This window comes from Colletotrichum siamense, assembly GCF_013390195.1.
Source record: "Colletotrichum siamense strain Cg363 chromosome Unknown KSG_Cg363_contig01, whole genome shotgun sequence".
Lineage (NCBI taxonomy): Eukaryota > Fungi > Ascomycota > Sordariomycetes > Glomerellales > Glomerellaceae > Colletotrichum > Colletotrichum siamense.
Window position 1 is genome coordinate 5,660,630 of NW_023501014.1, and position 24,084 is coordinate 5,684,713.

General features: G+C 53.8%; 6 protein-coding genes across 6 annotated transcripts; 5 read left to right on the top strand and 1 right to left on the bottom strand.

The window, feature by feature from the left end:
* Positions 1-368: 368 nt before the first annotated feature.
* On the top strand, positions 369-2,123 carry MAL2-1 (Alpha-glucosidase; the record flags this gene model as incomplete). The annotated part of the gene is made up of 1 exon (XM_036633280.1): positions 369-2,123. The coding sequence occupies one exon, from the start codon at positions 369-371 to the stop codon at positions 2,121-2,123; it is 1,755 nt and encodes a 584-aa protein (XP_036502623.1).
* Positions 2,124-6,392: 4,269 nt separating this feature from the next.
* CGCS363_v001432 (uncharacterized protein) lies at positions 6,393-6,752 on the top strand (the record flags this gene model as incomplete). The annotated part of the gene is made up of 1 exon (XM_036633281.1): positions 6,393-6,752. The coding sequence occupies one exon, from the start codon at positions 6,393-6,395 to the stop codon at positions 6,750-6,752; it is 360 nt and encodes a 119-aa protein (XP_036501181.1).
* A 3,572-nt stretch (positions 6,753-10,324) lies between these two features.
* On the top strand, positions 10,325-10,714 carry CGCS363_v001433 (uncharacterized protein; the record flags this gene model as incomplete). Its single annotated transcript, XM_036633282.1, has 1 exon — positions 10,325-10,714. One exon carries the CDS (start codon positions 10,325-10,327, stop codon positions 10,712-10,714), a length of 390 nt encoding a protein of 129 aa, XP_036502624.1.
* Positions 10,715-12,959: 2,245 nt separating this feature from the next.
* CGCS363_v001434 (uncharacterized protein) lies at positions 12,960-14,920 on the bottom strand (the record flags this gene model as incomplete). Its single annotated transcript, XM_036633283.1, has 2 exons — positions 12,960-14,788; positions 14,842-14,920. 2 exons carry the CDS (start codon positions 14,918-14,920, stop codon positions 12,960-12,962), a joined length of 1,908 nt encoding a protein of 635 aa, XP_036501182.1.
* Positions 14,921-17,405: 2,485 nt separating this feature from the next.
* Positions 17,406-19,544, top strand: fl (Conidial development protein fluffy; the record flags this gene model as incomplete). Its single annotated transcript, XM_036633284.1, has 4 exons — positions 17,406-17,528; positions 17,650-18,606; positions 18,664-18,944; positions 18,998-19,544. 4 exons carry the CDS (start codon positions 17,406-17,408, stop codon positions 19,542-19,544), a joined length of 1,908 nt encoding a protein of 635 aa, XP_036501183.1.
* Positions 19,545-21,765: 2,221 nt separating this feature from the next.
* ABCG15 (ABC transporter G family member 15) lies at positions 21,766-23,941 on the top strand (the record flags this gene model as incomplete). The annotated part of the gene is made up of 5 exons (XM_036633285.1): positions 21,766-22,003; positions 22,066-22,562; positions 22,635-23,082; positions 23,130-23,209; positions 23,267-23,941. The coding sequence occupies 5 exons, from the start codon at positions 21,766-21,768 to the stop codon at positions 23,939-23,941; spliced, it is 1,938 nt and encodes a 645-aa protein (XP_036502625.1).
* Positions 23,942-24,084: the final 143 nt, after the last annotated feature.

Sequence of the window (24,084 nt, forward strand, 5' to 3'; positions counted from 1 at the left end):
CAGTGAGGCGATTGCCGCATCCGGCGCTTGCATGCACCAGCCTGCGATCGAGTGGACGATCATCCCGCTCCGAGCCCACTTACGACGTTTCGTGTCCCGCTCTCCAGTGTGTGTGCGTGGTGTCTTGCAGAACCGGGGGAGCTTTGGGGGCTAATTATTTAGATTGGCGCGGCCGGTATGGGGAACTTCAGCTATTTAAAACCACCAAGCTCCGTGACATAGCTCCTCGCATGCTCTCTGTCCCCGCCAGTCCCCGTTCTGATAGCTAGCATTCTGTCGTTGTTAGCTACCGCGTCATATTCTGTCATCTTTTCCCCGTCTTATACCTCAATCGATTCGCATCAGCAGCAGCAGCTTGATTATTCGAAATGGGCTCGGTCACAACCGGCAAGGCCGATAGGGCCTGGTGGAAGGATGCCGTCATCTATCAGATCTACCCGGCCAGCTTCAAGGACGCCAACGGAGACGGCCTGGGAGACGTCCCGGGAATCATCGGCAAGGTCGACTATCTGAAGGACCTAGGTATCGATGTGGTGTGGGTGTCGCCCATGTACGCCAGTCCGCAGGTCGACATGGGCTACGATATCTCCGATTACCAAGACGTCCACCGACCATATGGCACTGTTCGCGACATGGAGGTCTTGATCGAGGAGTGCCACAAGAGGGAGATGAAGCTCATTTTGGATCTGGTGGTCAACCATACCTCTGACGAGCACGCGTGGTTCAAAGAGTCCCGGTCGTCCAAAGATAATCCTAAGCGGGACTGGTACATCTGGCGACCTCCTCGTTATGCTGAGGATGGTACGCGGCTGCCACCAACTAACTGGCGAAGCCACTTTAGCGGCAGCACCTGGGAGTGGGATGAGGGAACGGGCGAATATTACCTCCATCTCTTCGCCAAAGAGCAACCCGACCTGAACTGGGAGAATCCCGAGACCCGCGAAGCCATCTATGAAAACGCCATGCGCTTCTGGCTGGACAAAGGCGTTGATGGCTTCCGCATCGACACGGTCAACATGTACAGCAAGGGCGTCGAGTATAGGGACGCCCCTATCATCAACAAGAACGCCTTTGAGCAGCCGGCCTTCATGATCTACTGCAACGGCCCCAGGATACACGAGTTCCTGCGCGAGATGAACAACAAGGTGCTCAACCACTACGACACCGTCACCGTCGGCGAGCTCCCGCACACCCCGGACCCGCAGCACGTCCTCAGATACGTCAGCGCCGGCGACAGGCAGCTCGACATGGTCTTCCAGTTCGACATCGTCGACGTCGGCCAGGGCAAGAGCTACAAGTACCAGGGCGTCGACTGGAAGCTGCCGGAGATGAAGAACATTGTCGCCAAGTGGCAGCAGTTCATCGAGGGCACCGACGGGTGGACGACGGCCTTCTGCGAGAACCACGACCAGGGCCGCTCCGTTTCGCGGTTCGCGAGCGACGCGCCCGAGTGGAGGGAGCTGTCGGCCAAGATGTTGGCGCTGATGATGTGCTCGATGACGGGCACGCTGTTCGTGTACCAGGGCCAGGAGATCGGCATGATCAACGTGCCGCGCGACTGGCCTATTGAGGACTACAAGGACATCGAGAGCCAGAATTACTATAACGACATCAAGCGGGAGCACGGCGAGGGCAGCAAGTTCTTGGAGTACGTCATGGACAGCATCAACAAGATGGGCCGCGACAACGCGCGCATCCCCATGCAGTGGGACGACTCGCCGTACGCGGGCTTCACGGACAACAAGGACGGCGCGTGGATGCGTGTGCACGAGCTGTACCCCGAGATCAACGTTGCGAAGCAGGAGAAGGAGCCCGGCTCCGTGCTAAACTTCTGGAGGGCGATGTTGAAGCTGCGCAAGGAGGAGGGAGACCTGCTTACACATGGTGCGTTTGAGTTGTTTGATGAGGAGAACGAAAAGACTTTTGTATACAAGAAGACAAGAGATGGAAGGGCTGCTGTAGTGGTGTTGAACTTTACCAGCGAAGAGCAAGAGGTCAAGATCCCTGGAGAGGATTTGAAGATCAGAGTCGGAAACTATGACGATGTAAAAGATAGAGTTGCTGCCGAGGGAGACAAGAGGGTGTTGAGGCCGTGGGAGGCGAGGTTATATCTGCAGGGTTGAGAGTACCGTCAGACTACATGGTAGTATGGTATGGAGTGAAAGACTAGTAAACTCTGAATTATGACGACTCAAGTATTGGCAAATTCAGCCAGGCATTCTAAGCCAGAAACAATGAAGAAGTGAAAGCGGCAAAAATTGATTGCAAACTGAAATTACAATGTCTATCAGCTCACATAGGAAGGCCTTTGAGCTTATTGGCCCAGGCTCATGTGAAGTTGGAGTATTGTACCTTGTGAAGATGTTGGAGTGGTAATCATATAAGACTGGAATGATCATCGTTACAGAAACATGCGACTACGAAAAGTGAACAAAATTAGATGGCATATATGAATTTGGTGGTTAAGTGTAGTAGGTATGAGGCTGGACAAGGAAGCAAATGGCATATGCTACCTTTAGCTTGTTGAAAGAAAGTCGTTGCAAATCAATTCGGATTCATTTGATAGAAACAATCCCGTACATGCTTGTTGGACAGACCGTCGTGATCAAAGGGATATGTTGACGCATCTGTCCGGCATGGAATGGAGCCCATCGAAACTGAACGCCACGGAGGAGGGGTTTTGGGGTTGATCTTGCTCTCAGGTGAAGCGGTAGTGGTACAGGAGGCGGCTTAAACTTGGTTTTCATGAAGTATTATTGCTGCATCTTCAAGTCCTTTGCATCGAAGGAAGATCAAGATGCCTTTAACCTGCACCCAACTAGTCTCAGGCAGACGGGTGCACCGTAAGAGCCTACATTTGCGAAGCCACACAAACACAACCTTGTTTGTGTGGGACGTTCATTTGACGATGTGCTCATTACGTATCGAAAGGATTGGCTGGGGCGCTGTGTTAAGTGGAGAATCGATCCCCTGGCCAAAAACACTCGAAAATCCATAGAGGTTCTGATCACCAAAGTTCGCACGTGATTTCACCAAACTTGGCAAAAACATGGCCCCCAAAAAGCGCCCCTTTGCTGAAGAGCAAAGCTGGGCGGACAGTGTCCTTTCGTCCTCTCGTGGAAGTTAGGCTGGAACCAGGGGTTCACTTCCAATCGTTCCTCGCCTATGTGGGGCAGATTTCTTATCAGACTGCCCCTTTATCGCTTGTGGAGCAAAGTTCCTTATCGGGCTTTTTATCGCCTTGGCTTCGCTGATGGCCGTGGCTAGGTATGCGACTCCTCAGTCTTGCGCCCACGTATATTACTAGAAGAAGCGTGTCCATGGTGTCCGCTTCATGTAGAATTTATTCATTAGAGAACTGGGTTTTTTTTCGGCTTCAAAAAACTCGAAGCAGCAAGCCAGGCACACCGCAATATTGTCGCTTCCAAGCCCACCACTGAAGTCCAATTCCACTTACACACAATGGGCTCTCGTTCCACCGCTTCGCCCTTCAAGTGTCCTCAACCCAGTTGCCAGTCAACATCATATAGCACAAGATCCAACCTTTCTAGACACATGAGATCGAAGCATGGTCCAAAAGCTCGGATGGCCTGTGGAGAAGAGCGCGTGAACCACACGTCCAACAAAAAACGACATGAACGAAATTGCAAAAAATGTAAGATCATTGCAACGCAGCAGGGCAACATGGCCTCTACTCTTGGACGCGACCATGATTCCCCTTCAGACCTGGAAGCAGGCTCGTTGTCTGGCTCTGCTGTGCTATCTTACAACAATGATCTAGATGATGAGCTCTTGGATGTGCTCCTCTGGACTGATGAGAGCTTTAGCTACACCTCTTGTTGAAGAGGTTCGTATCAGTAGTCTGCAACAGGTACTCGGTTACTAACATTTTTGATAGATGAGATCAATCAAGAGACACTTCCGACCGGGTCAGGAGTGTGAATTGGGGAAAGACCTTGGATTTCCGTTTGATCTGGGCGATGAGGGGAATGGTGGCGACGAAATTGAGGACGGAGACGGTGATTTTATTGACATTTGTGTAAGAGTTCACGCAGGCTTGATGACTTGGTGCAAATTATTTTCAATTGTCCTTAGTTATGCCACAGCACTGGAACAAAATATACCACAACTTAGGAATGTCGAGACAAATGTCAGGATCTCCCCATGGAAAGAAAAGGCTGACCCGGGATCCACACCAATAAACAACGGAACTCCGGCCCGGCGCCAAGTGGGCCCCCGTTCTATCGGCGCAGTGCGCCCCGTTTAAGTGGGGTCACCGGAGTTCGTCTGAGCTCTATTTAACCTCATAATGTCTCTGGAATGCCCCTGCAATAACGACACGCGCGTGTATGATAAACTGCTGCTTTGAGACGGAGCTTTAGAACTGTGCTTGAATATGATATTTCTGCGGGCTTATTGAACTTTGGTGAATCAAAGGCCTCTGATGAAGTGAGAAAGCTGAACAGATTCAAAACCCTGGCTCCGGAGGCCTGCAATCAGCCATTCAATAGTAAGTAGTAAGCAGTGCCACGGGCACAAACACCTCGGGTGCTCGATGACAAACAAGAGATCCTGCGTAGGTTCTGACATCAACCTGCGATTTCGGGAGAGCCTGGTAGTCTTGTCGTGGTGCAAATAAGCTCATTCGCTTACTTAACTACAATGATGCTGTTGGCGTTCCACGGTGATCCCGCTAGCTAGTCAAGGCTTCCATGGATCAGCAATCGTACCCAGATGCCCTGCAGATGAACCACCGAGTCGAATATGAGGCTGCTGAAGTCTCGGGCATCCAAGACCATCCTGGGAAGCTAATATCGTCCAGAGTGATGGCTTCAGGATGTAGATGTGGTAAATCAGCCACAGAGGTATTTCAAGTGGTATTGGGTATGCTGAATGACGCTCCATTTCCGTTCATTCCCCCTCATCCAGAGTTGCCTTTGATCACCTTCCATGATCACATCCATTGCTCTTCATCAGTCTGTTGACCGATCTCAGGGAACTCGTTAAGGGGGAAATGATCGTCCTTGACTGACCAGATGGATGTGCGGGTGAACTTAATGGTAGAAGTGACCCCCAAAGGATAACACGAATGGCTACGCGATGCAGGTACTTCTTCTCCTGGGCTCTTTTTGGATTGTGGAACGTACCTCCCGCTGGGAGGATTTTGGAACTTGGGACCTAGGTCCCGTTATGAGATTTTTTGGCTTTTTGCAGCGTAGGTCGTAACCCGAGACTTTTTGGCCTTTGCAGCGTAGGCTGCAATTCGAGACTTTTTAGCCTTTGCAGCGCAGGTCGCAAATTGAGACTTTTTGGCATTTGCAGCGTAGCTCCCGCTATGGGTTACAGGCGGCGGAGCCCCTGACCTGCCCGCCAAGATGCCAACACCCTGCCCCGGCTGCGAGCCACCCAGCTCATTGAACCGTTTTCCCGCTAGCGAGTCTGATCCTTGCTGTATTTAACACGCAATATCTTATTACTACTTTGAGGAGACCTAAATTGGAATTGTAGGGTCTACGTGACGCTTTCTTTTTCCATCTTCCAAGTGCCAAAAAAAAAGAAAAAAGTTCGAAGAACGATTAAGTGGAATGATGCGAACGGGATACGAGTGCTCCCAATCTTTCTTATACATTCGAAGTCACATCAGAGAGTGTTGCCAGCCAAATCAACCTACGGATAGAAAACTTCGTCACCTTTCAACCCCCGCCGCCATAGGCAAGCTCGCTACGCCAATCTCCGGTGGAACAGATTGTCGAGCCAGACAGTCGGACACCGCGTCAGGTACGGGAGCGTGAGATCGCTGGTGATAACCTTCAAAGTAGTTGGTGGGGAGGAAAGGCCGACAGCTGTGACCTGCCAATCATCAAGCCCGCGGAACTTCAGGAGGGGCCGGCCGGGCTGCCCGATCCCCCGTCGAACCATTCCACCGGCGTCACAAAGGTACCGGCAAGGGTTCGCAGCAGGCCAAGCCATCCCTCACTCCCCCCTAAAGCTAGCTGTCTCTTTCGGCGAGGCAAGAGAATCCTGCCTTCCATTCGGCCGCGGAACTCTGAAGACGGGGACGGCCTTTCGTCTCCTGGAAGTGAGTGACATGTTTCAGACCTCGTGTGGTCCTGGGTCGGTAAGACCTTGACATGGGGGGTTGGATCATCGATCAGCGGGCCAGCATCAGCGGGGAGCCCAGGAGACACCACAAAGATCGCAGCTATGTGCACCGAGTATCAAACGCATGAGTATAAAGAGGTCTATTGACGCAACGATCTATCACAAGGTTTTGGACAGCAGAATTGCATCTTATCGAACAACTCCCTCTTGCTCCCATAGCGTTCGACACACCCTTCTTCCGGCCTTTATTATCTCCCGTCAAGATCCAAGTCTATACGTATTATCTAAGCATGGCCTCTCAAATTTCTCTCGAAGAATGTAACCGATGCTCGTGGCGGCCTGCGCCTGGTCTTCGGAGATCCCTACGAGTTCATAATGCCAGCCAACACGGTCAAGGGTTGGGAATGAAGCCCAACCAGCCTTCGCAGAACCGATCCAGCAGATCTGGAGTTCGCGAGTCAGCCAATGACGGTCCCGAAGGGTTGAACGAACAGCCTGAGGTCATCAATGGGAGCATTGCGGAAGACACCGATGGGAGCAACCGAAGCACCCCCGAAACAGAGGCGGGCATTGGCATGGCTTCTGATGTTGTTGTCCGCGGCTACCAGAACAACTTCTACAACAGCATTGTGTACAACATCAACATGTAATACCACCTTTCCTCCGTCACTCTGAGGTATTGCGGATGGACGAGCATATTGAGATGAACGGGGAGTTACGATGGGGTCTTGAATTGGATAAAGCGCAGGGCGCAAAGAATACGGAAGACGGTTACAAAAAATACGAAATGTTGAAATCGGGGGCAATAGACGTAGAGGATATGGACATGAACCACGAGTGGACAACAACTTACTTAGACACTTTTACTTCTACTCTTCTCAACTGGAAGAAGTGCTTTAATAATACATGACCTTAGACCATCAAACGTGGAGCAGAACAAGGCTTTGCTGCCCATAGTCAATGCTCAATCACGGCTTCTCAAGACCACCTCATATTCAACTTGGCTTTGGTCCGGCTCCTGAACAAGAACGCGCGGGAACGACGCTCAAGTCTATTCGTTCCAAATATTTTCTACGCAGACAGCGCCTGATGGGTCACGTCCTCCGCTCATGAGACAAACAGACTACGACAAATGAACATTTCACCGCCTATCCGAGATCCAAGAGATCTGGCAGTTACGAGAACCTGAGCTACAAGGGTAGCGTACGTGGCGCCATCGTCGCCGGTCCTTATTCCAGGGTCCAGGGATGCTTGTATGCATCCCATTTCTGACGCAAGAGTAACCGCCGGAAATCTTGATCAGGGCGGTCCAAAACTGCACATCATTGAGGAGTAGTAGGTGGAGTCAACGGTGTTCGGCCTAGCAGGTCTTTGAAAAGACGTCTACCACTGTGAGGAGAGACCGCAGTTCTTCATTGCAATAAGCAATGTGGTAGACCCCCCTAATGACGAGGAAAAAGTGTAAAAAGTCGGAGCCGGAAGCCGCTCTTGGCCGGACTGGGTGGCATTCAAGCAAGTGTCAATAGGGGGCGGGAGGCCAAAAACGCGGCCGCTCCAACAGAAGCAAGAAAAATTTTCATTCTGGAATCTTCCATAAGTCATTTTGGCTTCCGGTGCCTTCGGGGAGAACGCCTTGAGTTGGACTCAGCCAGGACCCCTGTCAGGTACCAACAGCACTGCGTACGCCTATCTAAGTACGACAGGACGTGATTTCGAGAGCCCTCAAGTCGCCCAGGTTGACTCAGAGTGCAGGGTATACGTGCGCTGTTGGTTGCCTTCCCTTCAAGTACCCTGGCATCTTTGTACACACCGTGAATCGCGGAGGCAACAGTACTCCAGGTTCTCAGGGGGATTCATCTCCCCGCAACGACTATGCCAATCCGACGAAAGGAAGGGAATTCGAGGGCATCAAACCGTCTGGCTTGTGACTGTTGGCCGACATTCTGGCTGAGGATACGACCAAGAATTCGAATGCAACATGGATACCATCTCACAAAATGTGATCGGTTGGAAGCCACTGTAATCCGTCACAAGTTCAGTTGCAATGTCATTATTCACCCTGCATGTACTAGCCCTCTTCTTCGTGCCGCACGACTGTGAGCCGTTCAAGTCAGGGGCTGATAGCACCTCACAGACAGTGCCATTGGGTACACCTTCCAGCAAATCTTGAACACAGACCGCTTGATGGTGCTACGAGACCACCTTGGAAGATTCACAAAGTACGAAAGGGCGGTCGGTGATTTGTGAGATACGTGCATACCACTGGGTGCATACCACTAGAACAGCAGATTAAGACCGGAATAACTGCCAACTGTCTATCAGAATGAGGCGAGCGGCAAGGCAAAAGTGGACATCAGTTGGTAATAACGGCCGCGCAGCTCATGCCCCCCTGCTTTGGGTGTCACATCCTCACTAAGGACGGATGTATGGATGGGGCTACGTTGAGATAACACGAGGTACGGGGAATGAGAAAAGGAAAGAAAGAATGACGGATCGGTTCCTACATCAAGGTGCATTCACGAAAAGCGAATGCCAAATGGCTGAAACCTGTCACCACTGTCAATCCTGACAGAAAACCGGTTGGTTCACGGTTCTTGTCCAGCTCCAGACTTCTCCTTGTGAGGTTGTGTTCTCCGAGACAGGCGTGCGAGAACCTGTCAATCCTTTCCCCAGGTCTCATCTCGAAACGGCTAGCCATGCAACGGTGCGAATCAGTCTCTCTAGTTGGCAAAATCCGAGATTGAACGATTCCACGTCTGCCATGCCCGCCCAAGGTGACTGATGCTGCAGCCCCGACGCCACGTCGGAGTCAGTTGCCAGAACACGAGGCGACAGTTGGTATCTGACCATCTTGGGTATGAAATCGAGAAATATTTACCAAGCTCGGTCAGGAAAATCTGCGAATTGATTCTCCTGATGCTTTGACGGCCGTTCATCGTGAATTCGCGAGGGATATATCGATGCTGATTGCCGAAAGAATCCACCTCCAGAAAGGTGGAAACCCGGGGGCGAGACAGTTCAGATGCCTCGAAAGGGCGTGTGAAAGATACGAAGTGGAAGGGGGAATGGTGAGAGAATGGGTGGGAGAATGGGTGGGAGAATAGGTGGGGTGATGGATAGATGGGAGGATGGATGGATGGATGGATGGATGAATGGATGAATGGATGGATGGATGGATGAGAGGATGGATGAATATATATAGAGAACTGTCAAGGTCGGGTCCTGGAGTTTACGGCCATAAATGCACTCCGGTCCAACACAAGGCATCCAGGCATGGAAGGCTGCCACTGCCATTGGGTATCGTGTGAGGTGCAGGAGAAAGTACATATGTCACTCTCGCATCATGACCAATGGTAGGACCAAGTCAAAGAATTTCTGATACACCATGGATGCTTTTTCCATGCTCGCCTCGATTTTCATATACTGCTTCTCAGACCCCATGTTTGACAACCCGGGAGCAGGCGGAATGCAACATAGAACTCTTGCCCGCGTGCACAGGAGGACACACCCGGCATTAGTGGAAGATATCAATTTGATCGGTGCCTTGTGGTTGGTCAAGGAGCAGGCGCAAATTGATTTGTTACAACATGCGAAGGCTAGGTCAGCTAAAAAGAAAGGAGCTAAACCACAGTCTCGGTACATTAACTTTCATTTGACAGCGTTTGAGTCGGAAAACACCTTCTCATGTCGTCTTCTCTTCCAGCTAGAGTGATAATCGGATACTCGAAACAGGATAGCCAACCCACTACTTCCTAGTATCAGGTGGGTTATATGCAGCAATGACTGACCCCAGAATGTAACCTTTGATGTATTTTGAAGTTGCGTTGGAAAAAGAAAGGAGGACCAGTATCGAACGTTTGGTGTATTCTTGCCCAATGAGTCTTGACCTTGCAGGTTCAACGGTGTGAATTACAAGGCAACCGGATGTATGTGCTCTTCACGCATATCCAACCAAGAAACAGATTACACCGGACAAGATCAACTGACAGGGTGTTTTACCGTGAGATCTCATCGCGAAGCTGGAGAGATTGCGTGCTTGTTTTTCGACTATAAATAAGACGGCGCGCCCTCTCGATGCCTCCTGAATAAAACCAGAGATCTAAAGCTGTCAAGTATTTCGGTGCACACTCAAAAACCCCTTCCCAAGCATCATCGCCGTCTGAACCAAGCATACCAGCCTGCTTCAATGTCTCAGCCGGCCAGTACAATGCGGCGGTCCAACATGTGCTCCCACCCGAGCTGCCCCTGGGTGCTCGGCTCCGACGAACACAATCTTCGCACCCACATCCCTGAAGCTCACGGAGAAACAATGAACCTGCCTTGCTGCGGCAAAGTTATGGGAAAGAACAACGACGGCGATATTCGGCGCCACGAAGAAGACTGCGCCTCCTCAGCAGGCCACGCAGAGCAGTCGCAGGCTAGCAGCTCCGCGCCCGCCACCAACAGCCCAAGCACCGCTGCTACGTCTCTGGCAGAGGCTGAAGACCACCATGGCAGCGAGTCTTCCAGTGAGGCTGGGAGTGTGGACGACGGCGGCCCTCAGGGGTTGATCCACATCAAAATCTCCATCGAATGCTGCGGTGCTCACCGCCGGAAGAGCGCTTCGGCTTAAAATATCCCCGGAGACGTTGCGTCGCAAGAGGTCTTGTGGCGAGAGAAGATGTGTGATGTAGAGTAAGGATAGGTCGGGAAGTACATGGTACTGATTGTGAGACTGGTACTGTGTTTTGAAGGGCGAGGAGGAAAGGGGAAATTGTAAGCTAGGAAGCAACGAGAAAAGGGGCGAAGCGCTTGATATTTTGATGGTCCGTTCTTTCAGTCGGAAAAGCAGTAAAGCAAAAACATAGATAGGATTTCAATTCATAACGTCCCGCCATAGCTTTTATCATTGTCGAGCACCCGAGGGTAATGAGCAGACTTCCCACGACCTCCAGAGACATGATCTCACTGAGCGTATACGTGAAGGCAGTGTAGAATGGAATCCTCGAGGGAAGGAGTAGTAAAGTCATGGACGACCATACGGAACCTCAAGGAAAGGCAAACTTGAGCAGAAGTGGTGATGGTGAGGGCTGGTCGTGTGAGAGGCAGGCGGCAAGATGAACAAGGGGAAAGAAGAAACGCAAGGGGCACAGCAGATTAACTCCCGCCTCGCATTCTGATCACGTACTTTTCTCAGCACAATAGGCGCCGCAGGCGAACCAGCACAGAGACAGCTGCTAAAGTGTTGCCCCCGAGCAAAGCTCAGCCTGTCTACGCTAGCTCTGCTACGAGCCACAGCGCCTGGGAGCAACCGAAAACCACCGCCTGGAAAAGGGGGAGGATGAACCCCATTTGCAGGCTGCTCGGGCCAAATCTTGACCACCACCAGGATGCCAGTTGTGGGATGGCCGGGCAGACCATGGATGTGAGCTATCAGAGCAAGTACTTGCTCCGGGGCAGGCGTCCCGGTCCCTGATTGCGCTGATCCAAGCCGCTCGTGATGCCCATCATTTGTGATGATGGTGCAGAGCTAAGATCAAGGAGGGGAAGAAGAAAAGGCTGGAATTGCAAAACCTCCCGCCCCCAAGATTAGAAAGCATCCAGGACGGGTTCTATGCAGTGGCAAGCGTCCTAGCTCATGGCACGTCGACCCTCGTGATGCCTTTTCTTGATGGTCTACCTCGAGCCCTCAAGGTCCAAGACACCTTGCGCCGCAGGTAGTCGAGGCCGGAAAGCCCATGAAAGCTAGTCAGCCTTATTGACCGCTCTTTCTATTTTGATCTTGCTTGGCCGGTGCGAAGATGGCCGCACTGGAGAAGCTCTTCTTGAGCGGCCGCATGTTTTCCAGGCCTCCAGAGCAGTCGAGCGTACTGGCGTGCAGCGTTGGGCTGAGTTCGGCTGTCACATGAACCTGAGATCGACAATTCCTTTCACGGAGCGACCAGAATAAGCACTCGAGTACTGCGAATACATCTATGCTTCGAGCCAACCGTTGCAAAGTGAAAGATAATCCAGCCCCTGGACGTAGGGCCGCGGGCCTTTACCAAAAAGACCGACGGTATACTGAGAGTACAGTCGCCACCGGTGGTCCGGATCTTCAAATTGGCTGCTGAACAGATAATCTGAGCATATAGGGGTTGCTGATTTCAAAGTGTAAAAACTCGTGGGCTTCCACTTCTCGGCCAGCCGTGGCAGAGAACAAGCTGGTCGGGTCACCGCGTGCTGCGCCTAGCTTAAGCGCCGACGAACGACTCATGAAAAAAATACACAGCACTCCAAGACCGAGGGTATTCTAAAATGCAACCCGTTTTCTTGCTCTGATGGGGGTGGTCTTTCCTGTGCGGCCGGTCTGTTAACGAATGAAGACGGCTCAGGGGTTCCTATCATGAAACCAACAGGTGGGAGCATCCGTCCGAATTAGGAAACCGGTCACCGCCGAGTCTGCCTCGCCATCAAGAAGATTCTGGCAACTTTTTTTTGACGATGCCAAAGCATTTTTGGCGATGCGTCTTGATGTGGGAGGGAAAATCGGCTGCCTCGTTGCCTAATGCTGCGCTTTTGCGCGCGCCGGGAAATGAAGTTATTGGGGGCCGCTGCGCCCCCCTTTTCCCACCGCAAGAACGGCTTTCCCAGGCAGAGACGTCCGCTCGCGTCACAATGTCTCGAAAACTAGATTGGTATTGATTGTACGGAGGCCGGTGTTATCTGCACCTTTGAAAATTTTCTCCTCGCCCTGATTGGGCGACAGGGTCGACCGAACCACCGCCGTGTCGTGTGCAGTATCCTCCACGGTAAGTCAACTGATGGTAAGTAAGTGTCCCTTCGATGGGTTATCGTGCTGCCGTTTGAGTCCTTCGTGCGTCGTGCCGTGACTAACTTCACACGCGTACCCCGCCTAGCTTCTTCACAACGTCCTCGTAAAACCTCATCGAAAGCTTCGCTGCGACCGGGTCATCAGTCTCGATTTCACCGTCCCCCAGTCCGAGCTGGTCTCCGCCAGCGATGCATTTCTTTGTCGCCTGTTCGAAAACCTCACCCAGACTCGCGCCGATCTCAGCCATCTCGTCGTCGACGAGCAGGCCATCCCTTACTCTCATCGCCAGACTCGGTTTGCGATAGATATCGAACCTCAGAACCTTGTCCACCGGCTTCCAGTGCGCGAGCTCGACGAAGAGAACGCCGAGGCTGTAGATGTCAAACGTCTTGCGGAAGCGCTCCCTCTCGGCCGGGTTCATCAACTGTACCTGGGGATGTCGATACAGATTGTACTCGGCGTCGTCTCCGGGGATATCCGTCGCTTCATCGCTGCGAGCTGGACGCGAGTAGTCGAAGCCGGTCAGGTAAGGCTTTGTATAGTCCACTAGACCGGCTCTGGTTCGGAAAAAGACAATGTTGTGACTTCGCAACCCCTTGTGAAGCCAGTTCACGGCATGCAAGTACAACAGACAACTGCTGATGGCGTGAGCTAGCCTGATCCGATCGGTCACGCGAGGCTTTCTCTCGTTTTCGAACAAGTCACGAAGTGACGAGGGGGCCAGCGACGCGTGTACATCGCCATCAAGGGGCCTTTCGAAAACGAGGCCCAGCTTCCGGTTCAAGCTGTCGTCATCATCGGGCGCGACAGGCTCTGATCCTGACATGTCGAAGAAGCCTAGACAGTGAAGTGTGCGAAACGCCTCGGGCTTGGGGCTGTGGTTCAGAAGAGCGGCGAGTCTGCCCACTCTGTCAATAATGACTTGCTTCGGGAGAGAATCGTCGGTGTTGGTCTGACGTTCGTATTCTTTCCATTCAATCCAAACTCTTTTGCTGACGCCGTCAGGACCACGAAAGGTTGCTTCACACCTGGGTTGATCCAAGTCCTCATGGCCCTCGTCCAGATCGATCGCCTCCCGCTCCAGGACCAGCCGGTCTTGTTGACCAGGCTTTCCCAGCTCCAACTGCATGGCCATCGCATCATCAAGTTGCTGCTTTTCCGACTCCATCGACTCGTTGAAGGCCTTGAACTTCGCCAATCTGGATATCAGCTTCAAATCGTCGGAATTGGCCGCCCGTTGGTTCATGGACATGGTAGAGAGGTTCGGTGGGATGGTGGCGTCAAGCTTTACGTTTAAAGCCATGACAAGCCGCCCAAGGTCAGCTATGCGATGATGTAGCTGCAAGACCCCTCGGTTCGTGTCCTGGACTGTATGATGGATTTCAACCTGCAGCCGAGCATCAAGGATATCGGTCATATTGTCATTGAGAGCTGAAAATCGTGATAGCAACAGCTCAAAGGCGGCCTTATCGAACGAGACCCAGCTCCAGATGAGGAGGCCCTCTTTGGACTGCTCTTTGAGCTTTGACATGGCTCGCTTGATGAAATTACGCCGCTTTTCCGGCAAGGGAAAGTTGGCCGATGCGGCATCCTTCTCCGGGTTTTCAAGTACAGAATCCTGGTCGGTGGCAGGCTTAAGTCTTTTGTTAGACCGTTGGTGCTCCTCGAACTCCTTGAAGAGGTATTGGACTTGCACTAGAAGGTCGAGAACGGTGGTTCGATGCAAAATGAAGGTGTTGGACTCGAGAATCTTGTCTTTTTGGTTGTTGTCAAGATCCAGAAGTCCGGACGTCTCACTCCAAGCAAAGAGTCTTTGTTGCTCCATGCGCAGCCTCAAGTTGAGAAACTTGCAGTCTTCGGGGAAGTTCCTTGCTGTTATGAGCAATTGTATGCCTGGGTCTTGTTAGCTAACTCGTTCTTTTGACCATACTAAGGGAGAGTATCACCTTGTATGCAGCTGGTGTAGACCTGAAGCCCAATGGATGCTACGCCAATGGCCAAGCCCGCCGCGGAGACAGGGTCCATGATGACTTCTGGGACCTGCTATGAGATCAGTCAATCCTCCTCTCCTCACTAATCAATACGGATCTAGGCGCTGCTGTCGAACATGAGACGAAAGGCGAGACGAGAGAAGCTCCCTGAGGCGCCGAGATTTCTTCGAAATAGACTCATGTCTTGGATATCACGCCCTAGAAGGGTCACTAGAGTCGACCGATTGTGACATACCCCGCCCCTTTCTCGTCCCACGGCGATCCAGAGCCAGACATGGCCACTTGGCGCCAGCTGGGGCTAGACGGCATTCGCGGGCTTGGCTTGCTAGGTACTGAGCGAAGAGACAACAAGAGGGTGAACAAAAACGCTCGTCAGGATGGTAGCCAAGTCAGGTGACCAAAGCTGGAGTCAGATCGCCCTGCGATGGAGCATGTCTGCCGCGGCATGTCTGGCCAATTTCGTCCTCTGCTCTGCACGAACGCGCTAAGTCGATCGGGCTTCCCTGCTGCATCATCATCATCAGCTTGATGACGGATCCGGGGGACACGAAAGGTACGTGTTACAAGAAGTGAGGTTGAATCAACCAACAATGGGCGTGACACGTGAAAGGTGTAGAAGGGGCGTGGGGTGATGGGCCCCAAATGTGCATGAATGGCCGATGGGTTTGGTCTGTGCCCCGTCCGGCTGCTGCCGTGTTTCTCCCGGCCGAGTCCGGATTGTGTGCGGCCATGGACCGATGGCCGGGTGGTGGGAATGGCTTCATGGCAAAGCGCATCCTACCAAGCTCAATCGGCGATAGCTATTTGTACCTGACAGGTGCGATGCCAATGTCGCGCTGTGTGTGTGCAGAGACTTGACAGGTCTGGGCGGTGATGACCGACAGCCGTGACAGCCGTTTCTTTCAAGCGAGATACGCTGCGGATAGGAAGGTGCGGTAGCTCCCATGGACCGTGCTTTGGGCTGCCCCTGCTTACTTGAGCAAATTAATTTGAGGTGGTTGAAGTTGCCAACCGATTCGCCCATTCGTTCTCTGAGTTTCGTCTTCTTCCATGACTTGGGCCCGGGGCATCCCGACACCGTCAAGCTTCCATTGTCATGCTTGGCCCGGTATGTCGCTTTGGAAAGATCGCTCGGCGGTCTGATTGTCCGCTGATGCTCAATGCCCTACACCATCAACTCACAGATGTCGAAACGACCTCTGCATTCAGGTTGACGCTGGTGATACTCGTACCGACCAATCACGCAAAGCCGTACGCAACAAGGTTCCGCACAAGACGGTATTGAATTCGTCTCTTGTACATCTCTGTTCATGTAGCGTCCGACTTGCCGCGTGGCACCAAGGAACTCTAAAGCTGCTCACAATTGAGCGGGAAGAAACGCCCCGGCTGATTCCCTCCCTACCTTGCGCTTTGGCCCGTTGTACGTTATGTATAGGGCTGAGGGAGGGGGGAATCGACCGCTTGCCATGCCATGCCAGGCCATACCCTTCGGCAACGCTTGTTTAGGACGCTCCGATATCCGTGGCTTCATCCTGGCATCGAGCACATGGACGCGCCTTCGACTACACCGGCCGAGAACCGTCGTCTGGTCTGCCGTTGCTATGCTATTGTCGATTAAGAGTCATTCTCGGGCTCAGTCTTGGCAGGTGGCTGATAACGACGTCGTCTTTCTTTATAGATCCATCATTGTATTAAAAGCATCGGCCGCGTCTCATGCGAGACCATGATGGAGGTCTCTCGAGTCATCCTGTCAACGTTACGCCATCGTCATCTTTGCCCGTTTGCTCGCTTAGGCTCTTCTTTCACCAGCTTAGACGCCGCTGTCCTCGAGATCGTTTGCCACTTCTCCCACAAGCCACGGCAGCTCCTCGTCGCCGAGAGTCTCGGACCCTTGCTCACAAAGCTCGCATCACCAACACACCAACAACAACGACGACACCATCGGGCGCAAGCCACGTTGGTAATACCCGGATCCGTCCCGCGGCAATCTTGACAAAGAAGGTCGCGGTATAGCTTGCGGCGCACGGCCAAACCTCAGCCACTCGGCTCATCTTGACACCATTGGTCGGCCCCTGTCCAGCGGTCCAGGGTGGAGGGGGTATTTGGACGGGTTCAACCCATCATAACCGTGCACAGCAACTCAAGCTGTTTGCTTAGGTTGGATGTTTGGTACCTTACCTACCTCTTCTGCAAAATTGAGGGGGCACGTATGAGGTGCTGTTAAATACTGTCTGCCTGGCCTGGATACACCCCAGCTCGAGCAACTTTTCCTCCTGCAACCACCCATCGCCAGTTCAGCTCAGCTCCGCTCCAAAGCAAAAGTCGCAACAACCCCGACTTCAATCACGGGCGAGCCCGATTCCGAATCGAGTCTGAACATTCCCAGTCGTCGGTTCCGACCCTGAAGGTCTGGTCTGCGGCAATCGGCCGTTCGATCCCCAATTTCAATGCAGAGTTCCTTGTCCCCCGAAGTCCCACCGCCTCCGGGCAGCGTCCACAGCAATGGGTCGCCGAACAACATGAGCATGGTCGCCGACTCCAACTCTCCCAGCGACCGCGACTCCCCCAACGCACCCTCCTCGGCGACCAGTACCCAGGGCCAAGCACCCGTCGTTGCTGTTCCTGCTGCATGTCTCGCATGTGTAAGTCCCAGTCCCCCGCTGGCCGAGTCATCCATTCGCATATCGTCCATTGCGATTGGCGGAAGAGTCTGTACTCCTTCGAACCAACCCTCGCTGACCCCCAATCTGCCTTCTGCAACAGAGAGGCAAGCACCTCAAGTGTGATGGCCAGAACCCTTGCTCGCGATGCCAGAGCTCGCAGTCGGAATGCGTCTATGTCGCCTCCCGTCGAGGCTACAAGGGCCCGAGGAGGAACACTGCCGCCAATCCCAATAAGAGGGCGCGATCTTCGTCCCCCACATCTACCGTCGCTGGTGCTGTCGGCGACAGCTGCCCGATGCTTCTTGGCGCCAATGGCACCTCGGCCGCGATGCAGAACACAATGGCTCCGTTCAACCCCGGCGTCGTCCTCCCGGACACCCCGAGCACGGCCTTTGGCGCAACGCCGAACCTGACGAATCTGCAACTATACCGATCCTTCGGTGCCGCGATTGGCTTCAATTCGAACCAGTTAGCACTGAATCAGCAGCAAAATGGAGTCCCTGCTCAAGTGCCCGTGCCGACCCTCGCAGAACGGTGTCTAGACTCGTTCTACCACCATTTCCATGCCTCCCACCCATTCGCCCTCCCTAAAGAATGGCTTCTTCGTATAATGCGCGATACAAACGTGGAGCCTCTTTTGGCCGCCATTCGGTGGGTTGGCTCACTCTTTCTTGAAATCGGGCCCGCCCGCGCCGGCTTTTTGGATGAAGCACTCCGGCTTGTGCAGGATCCCACAACGACCAGGGACGGTTTCTTCGTGCAGGCTCTGATTCTCTTGATTGTCGCACTGGATGGAAGTTGCCAACAAGAAAAAGCCCGGACTCTGCTGGGGGAAGCTGAGCGTATTGCCATTGAGCAGGGAATGAACACCAGAGAATATGCCACACAATATGGCCGAGGCATCCCGATTCTGGAGGAGAGCTGGCGGAGGACATGGTGGGATTTGTTTGTGGTGGATGGCATGGTAGCTGGAGTCCATCGCCAAACGAACTTCCTCCTCTTTGACGTCCCAGCTGATGCTGCTTTGCCGTGCGAAGAGCACCAATTCATGTCAGGGGTATGTGATGTTTTCTGCAAATATTCACGAGAAAAAGGCTGACAAGACATGTTACAGAACATCCCCCCTTCAATGACTCTTGCGGAACTGGAGGACCAGGACTTCTCAGGAGAGGAGCGAGAATTTTCTTCCTTCTCCTACCGCGTTCTCGCTGGGCGAAACTTGGGCAAGTTCATGCGGGTTCCGCCCATCTTCGGCCCAGAGGACGAGAATTTGGCGCGTATCGAGGCACTCCTCACAAACTGGCGACTCCATCTGCCTTCGTCTAAAAAGGACGCGTTGAACCAGAAGCTTCAGTCTGACGAGATGATTTTCCAGGCAAACATGATGACCCATGCGTAAGCATACCAAGACCACCAGCAAGAGACTCCAGAGACTAACCTACCCTCAGGACATCCATCATGCTGCATCAACCGCACTCACAGCTCGATTCGTCGCCTGCGCGATCTGTCACGTCCTGTGCCCCGCATAGGCCGGTGCCATCCGGGGACTTGTTCAACTCCCACACCAACCACACCATCACCTCGGCTGGCGAAATCAGCAAAATGATCACGCACCGGGTGCCTCTGCTTTCACACACTCACTTCTTCACCTGCGTCGTCACGCTTTCATCCATCGTGCACCTGAGCAAGTGGGCATTGTTCTTCATTCCACACGACGATGACGAATTGCGACAACAGATCCGCTTAAACATTGGGGCTCTGAACAAGCTCTCGGCGGTCTGGAAGGCGGCAGGAAACGCCTCGGGGCAGGTCAAGGGGGTCGCGCAGGAGATCTATCGCACAAAGAAGGCGTCGCAGATCAACCCATCTTACTGGCAGGGCTTCACGCAGGAGGAGGTGATGAACAGCATCGCTGCGGATGAGACCATCATGCACGACATTGAGACCGGGCTTGGGTCCATCCCGATGCCTAACCTCGACAGCCTTGAGCCTTGATTGTGGCGAAAGGGGGGCTTCGGCAGCACATTCAATTCTCGGCCGGTTCACCGAGACAGTACAAACGATCTCTTTCAACAGCAGCGATCAGGACGAATTACGGTGGCGCAATAGACGCGAAAAGGAGGGGAGGCACAATTTCTGTCATTTTCTTCTACTTGTCATTTCTTTATGGATATACCAGCCCACACGGAAGCGGGCTTGAAGCGGGCGCCTGGGACGTGGCTTGTGAGGCGAATCTCCATTCTTGGGACAACTCAGACACGGCGGTAACAACTCTGCTCAGATACTTCATCTTTGCTTAATATGACAAAAGTGCCCCCCTGACGGGTGGCCACAGGCTCCATTTGTCAGTCTGTTTTTGATTTGGACAACCTTGTTTCAGACTATCGCTGTGTTTTTCAATGATCTGATTAACTTCCCGGCCGTCGAGACGGGTGGACGCCGACGGGAACTAGCTGTCGGGGAGCAGTCTCGGATGTGGAGGCGCCGCGGCGGCGCTCGATAGCTTCGCGAGAAACGAAACTAAATCTGGGGCCTTGATGGCCCGGTTTTTGCCAAGCAGATGCCCGGCCAGATTGATGAAGCTCGTGCGAGCGCATCTCGTCCCCCACGTGGTGATCTAAAGATGTTCCCGTGGGCCACAATCCGGGGGATTGCTACGTACTACCTTGCAGCCCTACAGCAATGCAACCTACCCTTCCAAAGGCGGGTCACGATCCCGTCAAGAAGATAATGTAGGTGACATGCCGCAGTGAACCCCTTCGTTGCATTAGCCGCATTTTCTGAATTTCAGCCGCAGTCCCATCTCCGAAGACGATTGTTTGTCAAGCGTTCGAGATGTGAGCGGTGGTGATCATTCGGACGTCCCGAATAGGCTACTTTGGCACTGGCACTGCAGTCCAGTGCCGGCGTTGTACAACGGCAGCGCATCTTGGCGATCCCCGGGGTCCCTTAATATCCGCCAACAAAGCTAGCCGCGATTCTCTCTTGTGAGGAACTTCGGTCAAGCTTCGCGAAATTCGGGAAGAGAAAAAATACAATCACGAGCTGATTGAAGACGTCCCCGGCCGATGATCCAATCTTCTATCTTACCGTTACATGTGCCGCAGCAACAGCGGGACGCCGCCTGGCCGGGAACCAGGGGTTTTGTATGTGGGTAAGCGGACACGGGGGCTGGGGCTGCTGGGGCTGGTGGCCCGTGGGGAGGTGCGGCGACCCTCTCGGCGTCCATCGCCACGATGTCGTCTGAACTTGCCCGCTCACCTCGGGGATCAAAAAGAACCTCACCCCACGCGCATTCCCGCCCACACAACACACACGGTCTTGGGTATTGGGTACCGTAGCCCACTCCAACCGACGCAATGGCAGGCTATCAATAACACTCCCCCTGCCGGATCTCGGCAGTGCCAATCACAGATGCAGAGGAAACAATGGGTGACATCGCTGCTGACGGTGCGGGCCATCGGGAGCCGCCCCCAAATCCTCGACATCCACCAACACCATTCACCAAGAGTGTGAGGTGTGGTCCGGACATGCCGCCAAGGAGGACGACCTCGCCTCCCTCCCCTGGCTCAGCCTGTAGGACATCATTCGGGGATTTTTTCTTGTACCCCTTCATCTGTTGAGAGGCCAGGGATTCGTTGCAGGTTGTGGATGCACAGCATCCCGGACGAGGGATTCGATGCTCCTCTTGCCGGATTTGGCGGTACGAGAGGGTAGGGAGATGGAGAGAGTGGGCTTGGGATGAGACACCACAGCAGTAGCTAGCCTACTTTGTCTACCTACCTTACCTTTGCCCTACCTTATCTGTCTGCCTGATTCTGCTCCTGCACCATGTATTTTGTGTTTCGGCGGCTCTGTTGAGAGGTAAAAAGGTAACACAGTAGGTCGCCGATTACCACGTCGCCTAGTGCGTGCCAGCGTTGAAGCCTATTACAACGGCCTCAGAACGTGGCCATGCAGGCTGCCGGGCCGCGGGCTGCCATGTAATCTCTGGCTTGGCGGAAGTCGGCTCGGTTCCTGGGAGACATGTATAATTAACATTATCCCCTTTCCCAGTTGGTTGGTTATAATCGATGTACTATTCCCTCGAGTCTCTTTTGTTATCTTTTAATCTTTTGTATGACGTCGGGAGAAGAAAGACTGTTTCTCTGTTCTCGAGTACTTATTTATATCACAGCATCTCTTAATCAAACCTACCAGGACAGCTCTGGAAGATATGGACGGTAACAGCAGCGATTACTACGAGCCCAGGAAGGAACGGAACAAGATGACGCGCAGCGACGCCGAGGGTGTCTACCACCATGACGCGGAGATGATGGGTGCCGTGGACGCCCATCTACTAAACACCTCCGTCCAGAACATCTCGTGGGAGGGCATCGAGGTCACCGTCAAGGACAGGGAGACCAAGCAACCCAAGAGCATCGTCCATCGTGTCGACGGGCTCGTCGAGGCTGGTACGGGCTTATCACCAATTTTTCGTCTTGCGGCGGTTGAATCACTAACACCACACCACCAGGGGAAATCTGCGCCCTGATGGGACCCTCGGGCTGCGGCAAGACGACCCTCCTCAACGTCCTCGCCGGACGTCCCACCAATGCTTCCGGTGTCGAGGGCTCCGTGCTGGTCAACGGCGTCAAGCCGTCCCGCTCCGAGTTCCGCCAGATATCCTGCTTCGTCGAGCAGGAAGACGCCCTCATCGGATCCCTGACCGTCCGCGAGACCCTGCTCTTCACCTCGCGCCTCTCGAGCACCAGCTCCCTCCCCCGCAGGGAGCGTCTCGCCCGGATCGACGGCCTGCTGGCCTCGTTCGGTCTCAACGACCAGGCCAACACCATCATCGGCACGCCCATTCGTAAGGGTATCTCCGGAGGCCAGAAGAGGCGCGTGGGTGTCGCCAGCCAGCTCATCACCAGCCCCAAAATTATGTTCTTGGACGAGCCCACCAGCGGGCTGGATTCTGCGGCCAGCTATGAGGTGATCAGCTACCTCAAGAAGGTCGCCCGACGAAGCAACGTATGTACCACTTTCATTTTTGCAACCTGGCCCCTTCCCATCGCAACTCACTGATGTGTGTGAACCATCCAGCTCATCGTCATCGCATCGATCCACCAACCCTCAACCTCAACCTTCAACCTCTTCGACAAGCTCATGCTCCTCTCGGGCGGCAAGACGCACTACTTTGGCGGCGTCGACCGCGTCGTGCCGTACTACGAGTCCATGGGCATGCCCATGCCCGTCCAGGTCAACCCGGCCGAGCACCTCCTCGAGCTCGTCAACGTCGACTTCGTCAAGGACAAGCGCCAGGCCGCGGCGCGGCTGCAGGCGATGCACGAGGCCTGGAGCGAGTCCGGCTCCGCGCGGGACCTGAAGACGGCCATCGCCGACGCGCAGCAGAAGAGTAACCCCGTCGTGCTCAGCGACGAGGAGAAGAAGCCCGGGCTGCCCAGCCTGGTGCTCACGCTGCTCCACCGGAGCTTCATCAAGAGCTACCGCGACGTCGTGGCGTACGGGATCCGGTTTGCCATGTACACGGGTATGCTTCCCTTCTCCCCCACTAAGATCTTTCGCTGACAGGTGCAGGTCTTGCAATCATGATGGGCACGGTCTGGGTCCGCCTCTCTACCAGCCAGGAATCCATCATTCCCCTAACCAACGCAATCGTAAGCTCCTTCCGACGACCATTTTCTCTAGGTCCTGTTTCAACTAACAATGCTTAGTTCTTCGGCGGCGCCTTCATGTCCTTCATGGCCGTCGCCTACGTCCCCGCCTTCCTCGAAGACCGCTCTCAGTACGTCAAGGAGCACCACAACGGCCTCTACGGCGCCACCGCCCTCCTCATCTCCAACTTCCTCATCGGCCTGCCCTACCTCTTCCTCATCGCCCTCATCTTCTCCGTCATCTCCTACTGGCTCTCCAACTTCCGTCCCGCCGCCGACGCCTTCTTCGTCTGGACAATGTGGCTCTTCCTCGACCTCCTCGCCGCCGAGTCGCTCGTCGTCTTCTTCACGTCTCTCTTCCCCTCCTTCGTCATCAGCCTCGCCCTCGTCGCCTTCGCCAACGGCCTCTGGATGTCCGTCAACGGCTTCATGGTCAGCCCCACCATCCTCAACTCCTTCTACAAGTACGTCTTCCACTACTGGGACTACCAGAAGTACGTCTTCGAGGGCATGATGCACAACGAGTTCGCCAAGCGCGTCTACGACTGCGGCAAGGGGTGTCAGTGCATGTACCGCACCGCGCTCGAGGCCCAGTGCAAGATTGCCGGGCAGGGCGTCCTCGACACGTACGGATACACCGAGGAGCACTTTGGGCGCAACATCGGCATCATGATCGGCATCATTGCCGGGTACAGGATCGCCGCGTGGATTGTGTTGAAGATTAAGAAAAACTGAAAGGGGGTTGGACCCGCTGGTCGGATTACATACATATAGGTGTCTTGGTACTGCTGCCGCTGCTCTTCTTTCTTGTTGGGGATCATTTTTGGTTGGTGTTGTTAAAGACTGGCTATCCGGGGGTCTAACGGAACCAGACCTGT